Raw genomic sequence first — 13,736 nt, 5'->3', positions numbered from 1 at the left:
TGGATTATTCAGGAAATCATACCAATGGTCTGGTCACTAGCCTTCTGGTTGGCAGCTTAATTTAGTATTCTGAACTGTGGATGATGCAGTTAAAGAGCAAACAGTGTCATTTCTGTACAGCTGTTACAGCATCGTTATGAAGGAGGGGAGCAGATGTGGCCTTGCACTGAGCTGCCTGGAGACTGAGGGACACACAGGGCACTGTTTGCTTTCCTAAATGGTCTTCAGCATATCTGCCATTTTTAGATCCCAGACATGATTCTGTAAGCACTGTCTGCCATACTAGCTTTCAGAAAGAAATGATATTTTAGTGCTGCATAGCACTGGTTAGAAGCTGTTCTGCATGTTTTCTCACAATCTGTCTTTGTGTGGGGTTGTGATTTGAGGTAGGTGCATTTGAGGAAGGTGGAGAGACATCTGAGGATACATAGTGTAATGAGTGCTGGTGCTTTCATTCAGCCCCCATTACAAACTCCTGTCATCATTTTAACAAAACAACAAGAAAAAATTGCTATGTAAAACATGTTGGTTTGTTTTTTTTTTTTAGCATATCTTCAAAGTTCGTTCTTGGCTTCCTTTGATAAGGAGAGAAATGCTTTAAGAGGATGCACTTGGAGACAGCAGAATAATCAAACCAAGCACAACAATACTCAGTGTAGCCTTTGAGAATTATCTTAATAAGCAGGAAAAAAGTCTCCAATTGTCAGGGCACCAAATAGCTTAATACAGTGCTGTTTTCAGTAACTGGTGTGTTCATAGCTGAACTGCTGCTGGCCATGACTGCTAAACCAAGAACTCAGCTTTCATCTGCACAGCAAAATCTGTGGTTGGCTGTGCCAGTCCATAAACTCCCAGGTCTGAGCTCTGTTGTTTTGATGCCTGTGTATAACTTCTGGGATGTTTTGTCATGAATAAAACATGTATTGCTCATGAGGCAGAACAGTGGTACTTGTGCTCCTCTGAAACGCAGTGCAGCTTCCTACAGATGAGGCAGAGACTTAAATATGAGCTGAGCACAGAACTGGTCCTATTTCGTAGGCCACAAATTTGTCAGTTCAGTGTTCACGGCAGACACGCTGTTATTGGTCTAGAAAATGCCAGTACAACAAAATTTAACCAAGAGCTACTGAAAGATTCTAAAATTGATCCATGAAGATACATTTCTTACCTCCCTTACAAATGAAAGTCTTCTTCTATTTATCTGTAAATCTCAAATGTCTTTAATCCCTTTCATTTTTGTGAAGTCTGGAGACAACTTCTTTAATTGGAGAATGGAAAATTGGTTAACTTCCTTTAAGACTGCTATACCAAAAAGTTTTTTTATAATAGCATAATTTTAAATATTCTCTTGTATACTCAGGGGGTTTTGCTACTATTTCTATTACAACAACCCTTTTTGTGTGTGATATTCAGGTAACTGACAAGTGTGTGTGTAATTCCAGTAGTCAAATTTGGCAAGAATATCCCACTAGAGAGTATTTTTATTGCCAGAGTAAATGAGATAATGGAAAAGACAGATATGGCCGCTGCCTGTGTTCCCTGTTAAACACTGGTCTTGCTCCCCCAGCTAATTTCTATGAGCCTGGAAAACTGAGAACTGGCAGGTTTGGCAGCTCTTCTTTAAAGGGCAGCCAAGAAAAATCATCCAGGAGTGCCCTACACCTAAGCACTACACAAATACATCTCTTTTTAGAAGTAATATCTGTAATAAAATGTCTGTTGGGAGGTGGGCCAAAGATGATGATATTGGTGGTGGAGTTATTTGCCTTTGGAGTACCAGGCATGATATCTGGAACCAGTGCCATGCACAGAATTCGTACCTTGGTTCTCTGCTCAGACCTTGCATAGAACCCCATTTCTAAGTGTAGGCATAGCTATAGTGCTTCCTGTGTTACCTTTATGTTTTTCAGGAGTATTTGCAGTGAGACAGTCTTCTCTTTCCACCTAGGAAAATGTGTGGGAGTAACTCTGAAGCTCAACCGGAGTGTTCCTTAATTGGATGGAATAGTTATTACTAAGAAAATAATAATAAAAAAAGAGGCAGACTTTAGACTACTCAATGTTTTTCTCAAATAATATGTCCTAGATGTGCTTCATCGTAGACCATCCCCCAAGGATTTTATTATCCCCAAACCCTGTTCATGTCACTTCTTTCCACTTTTAATCTGCACATGCAGCAGTGATTTGGTGTTCTTTCCACTTGGCTGTCCGTATTATATTAAAACCCTTCAGAAATGGCCCTGGCTGGTACCCGCTGTGCTGAGCATCAGCTCCATCAGCTCGTGTTCTCTTAGGACCACACATCATGAATTGCCGTGAGGAACATTCCATTTGGAAGATCAAAAGCTGCCCAAAACAGCATCATACCTTAAAGTCCCTTTCCTGTGTAAACAAAAAACTTGTTAGTGCCACTCGGGGGTAAATTTGGATACCTGCAATTCTCAATGTTATGAGTTAATTAAACTTTAAGTAATTTGTTTTAGTTGTTAAAGCATGTAACTTGTGCAGGCTTTTCATGGGATCTGCCTATCAAAAACTGGCCTACCCTCTAGAAACAATTCTTCTGGAAGCTTTTCTTCAACACTTTTTGTACTGCTGTGCTCTAAGTTTTTTTTTTTGTCTTAAAAACCTTAGGTCTTCAATATCCAGCAGAGCATGTTGCTGAGAGGAAAACAGTGTTTTCCTTCAGATGTTGTAAAGTAGACTAAGTTAGTATTGTGGCTTATGTGGATAAATAATACAAAAATAAATTCTGAGATTAGAAATTTTATAAGAAGCAGGGAAGTGGTTCTTAAACCTACCATGGTAAACTAGCCATAGCAGGCAGGTAGAAGCCATGCACAGGAGTTGATTGCCTGATTTCCCTCTCAGGTCTTGCAGATTTGCCCCAAGGACATGAGAGCAGATATCTGTGTTCACCTGAACCGCAAGGTTTTCAAGGAGCACCCTGCCTTCAGGCTGGCCAGCGACGGCTGCCTGCGGGCACTGGCCATGGAATTCCAGACGGTGCACTGTGCTCCGGGAGACCTGATCTACCATGCCGGGGAGAGCGTCGACAGCCTTTGCTTCGTGGTCTCAGGCTCCTTGGAAGTGATCCAGGATGATGAAGTCGTTGCCATATTAGGTGAGTTTCGGAGCTGGTAACGTGCATTTGCATAAATACAAATATGTGCAGCAATTTGTAGCCTCCTCTACTCTTTCTTTAAAGAGCTTCTGTTAGGTTTGTTTTTCCACTTAGATGATTGCCCTTTAAACCTCTAATATCCAGATTGCTTCAACTTCAACCCTGTTTCATCTGGTCAATGGAAACCTTACTTTAGCATAGGGTCCTGGTCATTCTTGGAGTTTTCCCTGTCTTGACACATCCCTTCTAATTAGAAATTCCGTTTAGAACCTTAGAAAACTTGAATTGCCTGGCTTCCCTGCTTGACCCAACCCCCCCTCCCATAATAATCCACTTTTGCTGGAATTTTTCCGGTTAGATTTATTTAAGATGTCATGTTGAAATAATATTTATATATTTTAAAGTCAAAGTAGTTTAAAACATTTAGAGCTGATTTGTGCTAACTTGGGTTGGAGGCATTGAAAATAAACTGATGGGGTGTGAACAGCATTCTGAGGCAAAGCTAACAGAAAAGAGTGTGATAATCCAATAGATGTAGATGAATCATGGGGTGGCTGGAGCATTGAGGAGGTGATACTTATCATTTGGTTCTGTCAAGCCCTTTTGTGATAAGGTAAATTCTCATGGTGGCTTAATCCTGTAACTGTCACTCATAGCAGCCTGGAAAAAGAGAATAAAACACCTTGGTTATCTTACTTTTTTTCTGAACACATACACTCAACTCTCCTAAGATGAATGTCTACTGAAAATGAGGGGGCTAATAAATATGCTGAACTCCATTTTTCTCTACTTTTGAACAGGATTGCTTGCATAACATAGGGTAAATTTAGAGTCGTGGAGAATCAAGTTGGTAATACTTTGTGCCACACAAGAAGCTAAAAAAGTGAGAAGTTGGAGGATAACTAATTTCCTTTTGTTCTGGAATCACCTGTGCTGCTCACTGCTAAATGACATTTGTAACTTCTCCTTGTGTGTGCTGCACATCAAGAACTTGCTACCTTTTGCCATGTTGAACTCTCAAGAATTAACAAATGACAAATGTAGAACACAAACTAAGACCCCTCAGTTTGTGTACCTTTATGCCACCACCTGGGTTCAGCATGAGAAGAAAACCTCAAAACATCTTGCTGTTCTATTTGAGTATAGGTAAAAAAGCACCAAGATCAAATCTCTTTAAAATGTTCTTTAAAGATACCAATTTTCTCCTCATCTTTACTTTACTGGTAACTCCTGCATTTTATCATAACACTTACTTCAGAAAACCCTCAGCCAAAATTGCTCGAGGAATCAGTGTTAAGGAAACCTAACTCCTAATCTCTGCTGCTGCAGAGTGATAGCTACAGATAAATGAGGCTGTTCCCTTGGGATTTGAATGAATAGAAGTATTTTGTTGCTGCTCTTCTCCTGGGATGTAACTATCGATCCTCTTTCCCCCACAACTTTTTATTTTCTTCTTTTTCTTTCTTTTTCTTTTTTAAAATTTGAAGTCAGTTCCCTGACTCTCACTAAAGTTGGTGAGTTTTATTCACATTTTCTTTGTGAATATTTTAAGTGGAGAGGAAAGTAAAACGAAGTGGGATCTGTTTGGGATTCTGTGAGGTTTCATTTTGGATGTGCATCAATTTTTGTGTTTCAGTTTCTGGACTAAGGAATCCCTTTCCTTCCGCACTTGTGTGTCCCTTCCTCCTCCAGGCTGTGAAGACTTCTGCTCAAGGTTTCTCTATCCTGAAAAGAAATTATGTATTTAACTAAGTTTTTCACTATTCTAAATCACTTGAACTTCTTTTTCCTTCAGCATTGTGTAATTTAATCACCACACTACTGAAGGATGTGCCAGGAGATGGGTCAGGGTTTCCTCTCTAACTTCTTTGTACTCTCAGTTTTCTTCTCTGTAGAAAATAGTGGTTTGGGGTGGGTTTTTTTCTTGTGTTTGTTTGCTTGTTTGTTTGTTTTTGGAGGTTTTGGGTTGATTTTTGTTTGTTAGTTTGTTTGTTTTATTTTTATAGTTAGCTAAACTTGCCAAGTTCCTGATTAATGTATGCCAGAAAAAAACAAGGCACTACAAGGGGGGAAAAAAAGTGCATTGTACAAGAAACATGATTTTTGTTGATCACTCAGCCAGAGCAACCTATGCCATAAATTTTGTTTACCAGTCCCAACCAAGCATAGCTGTGAACAGCAGGCACATAACAGCAAACCATGTGAGGAATTCCATAGGGTAATTTTAGTTGACAGGTATGTTACAGAGACTGTAATCTTCTTTCAGGCATTCTGGAAATGGAAATGAAAATGAAAAAAATAAGTGCACGAATTATTCAAGGTGAATTATTTGCTTGGCTCTGGCTGTCATGAAATAAAGCTGCTTTTGCAGTTTGCAATGTAGCCTGTATCTTCCTTACAATGGAGAAATGAATTGCAACTCTAAATCAGTCTGTGGGACTGCTGTACAGCATTACATAAACCAAAGGCAAACTGCACTTAATGCTTAAAGGATCCAATTCACAGGAAACATTTTAAAGTTCTGAAATCATTTAACCTTGCAGACTGGCATATAAGAGTGTATTGTGTAGCTCTGGAGTGTGTTGTGTACACTCGCATAATATCCTTCCAAATCAGTTCCATGTAATACCCCAGAAACAGGTATATTCTCAGTTCAGGCTTATGCTCTTAGAACAAAGCACTGACTTTGATTGACTTGGATTAATATGAGTCCTGAGTTGGAAGAAATTGCACATAGGCCAGCAGTTAAAAAAGGTACTTTTTTTGCGTGTACCCTAAGATTGCCTTTCCCATTAATTTAAATTAAGTCACAAACACAAAAGTACACTAATTTAAAAAAAAAACAAAAAACAAACAACCCCAAACCTTTGCATGTTTTAGTAAAAATTTAAAGAAATTGGTGCATTTTGTATGAGGTTTGATTTGTTGGGATGAAAGATACATTTTTGAACTCTATGCAAAATTTATGCTAGAATACAGAAATTACTGATGTTCACACAACATAATCCTTGGATTTGGTGTGTCAAAGAAACAGAAACAAAATGTAGAAAATGACCTCTCAGCCAGGTGATTGATTTATTTGTGATTCATTCCTATACAAATGAGTCAGAAAAAGAAGACTTAGCAAGAAAAGCCACTCTCATACTATGTTTTCTATGTTAATGTGTAAGTATGAGAGTGGGATTATGTAGAAGGGAAGTTTAGCTGGTGGGAAGCTGCCTGGATGAGGCACAATTCTGTTTTTGGGAGTTTGTGGTTCTTCCACTGACGCTGCTGTTGCTGTGTGGGATGAAGTGCTGACGTACACTCAGAACTTTGAGGAAGACTGAGACAAATCACACAGTCCCTGCCCTGAAGAGATCTGAGTGAAGCACAGGTCATGCAGGGCTTCCATTAAGAGAATGTTTTCAACTTGCCTTTGCTTTTAACTTTCTTAAGCCCTCTCACTTGGCCTGATGCTGCTTTATCCACCTGAGACTGATGGTATCTCTTTGAACTACTCTTGCTTAAAGGCAAGATTTATCCCGATGTGGTTAGAAAAAATTTAAAGGTTTGTTTCCTCTGTTAAAACCAATCGAGTGTTTATGTGCACTTCATTTGGCAGCTTTACTTTCTGTGTTTTGGAGCAGATCTTTCAGGCTAAGACCCTGATCATCTGAAAACCTGACTTTACTGCAAGTCTTTGAAAAGTTACAACCTACTCGTGCTCAGGAGATTGGCTATGTTTGAATTTATCAAATAACTTCTTTAAAATATTCCTCCTGAATTAACTCTGTTCCAGGCACAGACTATAAGGTCTGACTGCAGCTTTCTTTGGAATATGCAGGGGAAAAGGCACTTTGCTGCCCTCCAGTCATTTAGCCTGAACCTTCTCAATCTCTCCTCACCATTGCTTGAACAAGAGCTGATTCCTGTGCTATGTCTCCAGCTCTGTGTGTGCTTTAATGAAAATTACAGAAAAGAATGTCGTTAGCAGCAAAAATAACATTTTGTACGTATTTTCTGGAAATACATGGAAGGGCTGGATAGGAGACCTTGGTAGTACCCAAGTTGGTTCAAAGTCTTTCTGCCTGAAATTGGGGTAATTTTTGACATTTAGGAAAACATTCCAGTAAAAAACTAGAGAGAGGAAAGAGAAGACCCTTGAAAATTAGGGTGGCAAACTTGTTTTTCTAGATAGCAGTGGGGAAAGCAGTGTCTCGTACTTAAATTTTCAGACTGCTGCAAAATTTGTCAATTAATGCTCCTAGAGAGCCTGACTGAGCAGTAGATCTTTACTTGTATGAGATGTTCAAGGCTGCTGAAATGGTCTTGACACTTCCTGCAAGGAGCCAATGTGTGTATGGAAGGTAAGACTGGAGGTTAGTTTTGTGGACTTGATTAGAGACAGGGAGCTTCAAGCTTTTATTTAACAACTAAAATCCAAAGCCCTGAAAACCACTGTGGTCTTCAGAGCTGAGCACTGGATGAGAAGAATAGCATTAACTAGAAGATTTAATTAAAAAGAAAAGACAAAAAGATTTAATTAAAAAGAAAAAACAACACCCTCCCACCGAACATTATGTCCCAAGAGTTACATTCCAGCTGTTCTGTATTTATGTTCTTGCTATCTTTATTTGAGCTAAAAAATTTCAAGAGAATAAACCTTTTTCTTGAGTGTTGGTTTAACATCATAGAATATCTTGAGTTGGAAGGGATCTGTGAGAATTGTTGAGTCCAACTCCTGGCTCCACAAAGGGCAACTTAACTGAATGAGACAGGAAGGGAAGTCAGGGCAAGGAATACAATTTTTCTCCAACAGGTCAGTTTGCTTTTGCTATTCCTTTTGCTGCTATCAAAGCTGAAAAGCAATAACAGCATGGAGATACCATGTAGGTATGCAAGTGTACAGTAACACAATGTCAAGAATGGGATTTTCTGGGAGGGGGGCAGGAAGTGTGCAAAGGATGCACACAGATTTACATTAAAGATCACATAGGAGCTGAGGAAGTGAAATTTGCATGACCCTGAAATACAGATCTTTTATTGTTATTTACAAAGTTGACAAGATTGGAGACTGTGGTTTTAATATGATGTTGTAGGGGACTTTGTTGTGCCATATTTTGTTTCAGCAGGATATTAAATGCTCCATTTGCTTTGTGTGGAGCTTTTCCTGCTGATTTAATTTGATCTAATTGCAGTCTTAAAGAAATGCTATAAGAATAATTGTTTGTTTTCTTTACAATTGCTTTAGATTACTCATTTAGCCATAAGCATTTTGTTCAGATGTAGACACCAGAGGATTGATTCAGATTTTGGTGGGACAGATTTGCATCCAGATAGGACAGTGCCAGCTGCAAGGGCAACTGTGCCACAGGGATGGTCTCTTTTAGAGGAGGGACAACAGCAGTGCAGAAGTATTGTCTGTGTTAGATCCTCTCCATGGAAAACATTGCAACTTCCACACAGTCATGTGAAAACTGCTTCTCAGCAGACTTGAAGATGGCAGATAAGTTAACTGAGCCCAGGCTGTTGTCTTTAGACTGTCCCTAGTACCTGAGCTAACTCAGATTTCCCTGAATTGAACTGCTCTATGTACTACTCCATTTTCAAAGATTAGTTATGTTATTTTAGAGGCTGTTATTTAATTCCAAGCCCTTGAAGAAGTCCCTTACTTCTCTGCTTCATTTTTCACCTGAATTTTAAATTTAGGTACACCTCTCAGTGTTAAAAATGCCAAGCTCCTGAGCTCTCAGGCTTGAGAAATGGTTGCAGGATTATGGATGGCATTAAGAGTTTTCTGACAGTATCTAACATCACAGCATTGTTTGTGCTATTGAATAAGACTGAAACATGACCAGCGGTGCTTTGACGAAGGAATGATTGAAATTAAAATCCATCTTTATCCTCAGTAGTTCCATTGTGCTTTTTCTATTTATAGTTGAAAGGTGGGGTTTTTTTAGATTGATTTATATAGGCAGGTTGGACAAGTTGCATGTTTCTGTGAAGTGACTCAATAAACATCTACTGAAGGAACAATTTTCAGGGTCTGATTTGCTCAATGAGTGTCCAGGCACACTTAGCAAAAGCATTACAGATGGAGATTCAGCTAAACTTTTTAAAAGGACATGGCATAAAGAGGTCTCCATTAATATAAAATTTTAATTTCACGGTGGATGCAGGAGCAGCACTAAAACTCTTATTGAGAAATATAGGTTTATCCCACATGGTGGTTTCAGACAGAGTATTCCTTATTCCTGTCCTCCAGACATCTGGGGTGGGCTGATACCAGGACTTGCCATTTTTGAGACTTTTTGTATGTTCTATGTCTGATTTCTGACAGACATTAAAAGCGTGAATTGCCAAAGCTCCTGTCCACTGCTTTAAGACTGCACAGGGTATTGGAAAAAGCAGATTTTTGAAACATTCGATGACTTGCTGGAGTAACTGAGGAGGTGGAGTATTCAGAGGCCTCAGAAGGGAACTTTTGGGTGTGTTTTGTATTTTATTGTGCTGGATTTATACACCTTTGCATAATGTGCTCTTAAATAGTGCAACAGCATTGCATGTGGAAGAAGTCCCCCTTGGAAGCTGGCAGTGTCTGGCAGGACACTGGCAGCAATGATCCATGGCACTGGGAGCTGAAATTGAGATCTGGTGGGGATGAGGCTCTCTGTTCCAGCATGTCCCTTGATATCTCAGGATATCTGTGTTAGGAAGGCTTGCACATCATACTTGTGTGCATGCTGCAACATGCAGGTGTGAAGAGGTAGAAGTTATAATTTAGCAAAGAAGTCAGCTTTCTATAAAGACCTTGATTTCTGACTAATTTTCTCTCTTTCTTTTCTTTTTCTTTTTTTTTTTTGGTAGGGTTTTGTTTCTGTTTCAGAATTTTGGAGGAGGAAGAATAATTATTTTTTTCACTGAAGAGACAGGTTAAAAATAATTGAAAAAATCTTCTCTAGTTTTTCTTCTTTTCTCCAAATTTCAAATTAATACTTCTTTTTCAGAGATAAGTTTCTGTAACATTGTTAAATTTATACTGAAGGGGTTTCTAGGAATACTAAATAAAATTAAGTACAAGATAGATGCAAATTTCATGAGGTTTTCAACATGTTTACATTCTATATTTTAGAACACGATACTTGCTATTTAAACTCTTGTGAATCCTGTCTGTCTGAAATAAAAGAATACAATTTTGGGGCTTTAATGTATGTTTCAAGCAATATCTAGAATGTAAAGCCTGTCTCTAAGTAATCAGGGAAGTAACTCAGAGGATAATGCAATTTGAGCCTCTTATATAGGTTTGTTCTTTCTTGTTTTTTTATCAGTGTCCATGCAATGACAACACAGATTGAGCTGTGTTTTTCCTATTACTCAACCAATGCAAAAACATTCAAATATATTTATTACTCCAGTTACCTGAGCTACTCCATATCCTCTGAGTTTGTACAAACTGGCCACATATTTATACATTTTTGTAATAACCATTAAAATGCAAATAAGGATAAATGATGCAGATTCTGGTGAAGCCTCCTGGCTTTTTTTTGTGAATAAACCTGGTACAACCCAGTTGATGTTAAAACTCTTCATCACAGTACATCAAGTAGTGAAATACAATTCTGTATTCTGTGAGACAAATAAGCACCTTAATTACAGCAACAATAATAGAAAATTTAGCTGTGACTTAATCATGTTGTTGCTACTCATCTCTAAAATAAATGTTTTTATTTTATCTGTACAGTAATGTGTTTCAACAGAGAAAATTGATGAAGTTGTGTAGTAAACTGTCTGCAAAATGTTGCCAGGCTGTGGTTTACAGCATGAACAGATCTTCAGCGTTTCTGTTTATGAACCAGGCAAATCACTGAAGGAGCAGCTTCAGTTTGTTATCTCTGTAACACTTGCTTTGGTTTCTGTGGCAAAGATACTCAGGTGTTTTGGAGGTCTAATTAGAGGAAAACAGTAGTTAAAACCTCTGGCTAATGAAAAATAGTATATTCTCTGCAGTGCAGTTGGTCATTCACTTTTACATGTCTCAGTTTGCACTTGAGAAATCTTGAGAAAATCCAAAGTAGCAAACAACTTCCATGCATCATCTCCTGCCAGCTGTACTGTGTTGGAGAGCCAAACTAAGGCTATTCAGAGGCTGTCAAGTTGTGCAATTTATCTGTAGGACAGATGCTGAATACTCCACCTCACTGCCAAGTGGTAGCTCCGTTTTTTTCTGACTGACAGTTTTTGTTGCATTAATGCTCCAAGAGGGAAAAATTTTTGCTCCATTATCTTTACTTTCCTTGAATCTTTATTCTCTCTGTAAAGTGGGAAAGTTTAAATTGCATGCCTTAGATTTGGAGGAAATGAGGAAAGAGAGAAGGGAAGGATTTTCAGTTGAAGGCAAATAATCATGTGGTGATCACAGGGGGAGTTTGACCCTAGAAAATCCGTGTGTTTGCTTTTGTAGCAGTCGGTGTCTCCCACTGCTTGGAGGTGGAGGGCAGATCTGGAGGGTGCAGGCCAATGTGGGGGCTCTGGGGAGCTGTGCTGGGAAAGTCATTGTGGCAGCCACTGTGGATCAGCATCACAGATAACTGTGTTTGGTAAACACCTGATTGCCAAGATATGCTTGGTGCTGCATTGCCACTGAGGTGAGCAATGTCCAGTCATTCATCGCTCAGCCATGAGCAATGTTTGGTCATTCTATCTGATCTTTGGATCTGCTGACACTGTCAGATCCTAATTCTGTTGTTCAAACATGCAGATGAAGGCAAATTGGGAGGGGACATGACCTAGATTCTGCTAGTGGCTGCTGTAAAAACGATTACTATTGCTTTGAGAATGATTTGAACATGACTAATTTGTCTGATATACTGAAAATCCATGGGCTCATGTGAATGCCTTCAAAATCCATGCTGACTTGGAAGACCTGCAATACATGAATCCATAGTCTCATCTTCTCCCCCAGCTATGACACCAAAACTGCACCAGGACTTCCAGACACCCAGAACCCAAAAATGGACTGAGTAGGTTGTCAGCCAAACACATATTCCACGTGAGTCATATTTTTTTTGGTGTAGAGTGTAATATCTTCTACCTGAGAGAAGAGTCTTCAATCTTTCCTCTTGTAAGGGTAAAAGGGCCAAGAGTTGTTGTGGTATCAAGGCAGTACAGTTGTAATGTGAGAGTGTGGTTCTTTGCTCAGAATCAGCAGAACGCTGGACTAAGCTGCAATAACCAGATCTTCACCACCGCTTTCAGGTGCTGCTTTCAGGAGACAGAGTGGATGTGGCCTGACCTTATGCTTGACTCAGGCTGAATTGGCAGTGGTAACAGAGAAATCATCTTTTCACTTATAGGATGAACAGCAAATTTGATGTGGAGAAGAAACTGGGAAAGAATAAATATGGAAACAGACAGTTTTATAAAATATTTCTTCTCAGTTTAAATATATCTGGGTTTGGGGACTTGTTATTTTAATTAAAACAAACAAGGAAACATAAAATGCAGAAAACTATTTGGCTTTCCAATGCATGCTGAGCTGATGGTGGAAAAGGTCCTCAGCCCACAAATCCAGCAGGGAATATAAATGATTGATGGTAAAAGCTTAGATCATCCACTTTAAGTGTGATTGACAGATAATGTTCCTGGCGAACATCTGGAATTCAGCAAGCAGGGAATGAGAAATGCAAAGTACTGACAAACAAACGGCCATCTGCATTTCTCTAGCTTTTTAATCTTTCTTCAGAGGTAAGGTGAAATATCTAAAGCCTGGAATTAGGTATAAAAAGAGGCTTTTGGCTCAGGTTCCTTAAGGCAGCCCTTGGACTTTGCCAACCAACCACCTTCTGACTCAGAAGTAACACCATACCCTTCTTGCTTTCCAACTACAGATGGTTTTGATAAAACACCCACTTAGTCTGCCCCCCCCCCCCTTTTTTTTGATTCCTTTTTCCACAGTGGTTGATCTTACTTAGTGGAGAACATATAGACAAAGGGAGATGGTATGCAATTCCTTATTATGCAAAAGAGGCCAATTGTTCGAATGCAGTGCAGGTACTCCTGGGTGGAATTTTAATTCCTTCTTGCTATATAGATTTCTACTGCTCCTTCACACCCCCCCCCCCCCCCCCCCATTTTTCTATAAATGCCAAACAAGTTTTTTTTTAGAATCTGACAATCAAATTTAATATTTTGGTACGCATCATTTAGAAAATGGACTTGACAGAAATAAAGCAATGAGGTGCTTGCGTGTGCCTTACTTTGGAAACTGAAGTACCGTGTAGGATTCATTTTCAGCTAGATCACTGGCTGGTAACTTTGAGGAAGTTTTTTAATTAAAGAAAAGAGTACAATTTCTTTTGGTTTTTTAGTTTGTCTCTTAAAAGCAGGGTCTTCTGTGATCTGACTTGAGTTTGTTGCTCATGTGTTGGTTTTCTCTGGTTTGGCTCAGTGGGCACCCAGCAGACCCAGCTCCTTCCTGTGCTGTTCTTCCCTCTAATGGGAGATGGCAGCACACTGCAGGAGGCAGGTTTTTTCAGAGGAAATAGTGAAGGGAAACTGTATTTGCTGCCACAAGTGAAGGACAAAGCTATTTCTGTGTTATGGAAAAGCAGAATTAAATTCCAAGATGAGT

General features: G+C 39.2%; 1 protein-coding gene across 2 annotated transcripts in view; it reads left to right on the top strand.

The window, feature by feature from the left end:
• KCNH1 (potassium voltage-gated channel subfamily H member 1) overlaps nucleotides 1-13,736 on the top strand; it is a 180,309-nt gene that overhangs the window by 84,081 nt on the left and 82,492 nt on the right. For both annotated transcript variants that reach the window (XR_005256291.1, XM_038131516.1), the window contains exon 9: nucleotides 2,872-3,124. Coding sequence is in view for 1 of the 2 variants with exons in the window: in XM_038131516.1 (XP_037987444.1) it covers nucleotides 2,872-3,124 (253 nt within the window). In the remaining variant the exon portion in view is untranslated. The remainder of the gene's footprint in view (nucleotides 1-2,871; nucleotides 3,125-13,736) is intronic.

This window comes from Motacilla alba, chromosome 3 (assembly GCF_015832195.1).
Source record: "Motacilla alba alba isolate MOTALB_02 chromosome 3, Motacilla_alba_V1.0_pri, whole genome shotgun sequence".
Lineage (NCBI taxonomy): Eukaryota > Metazoa > Chordata > Aves > Passeriformes > Motacillidae > Motacilla > Motacilla alba.
The sequence above is the reverse complement of the archived record's forward strand: the minus strand, read 5'-3'. Positions and strand labels throughout refer to the sequence as shown.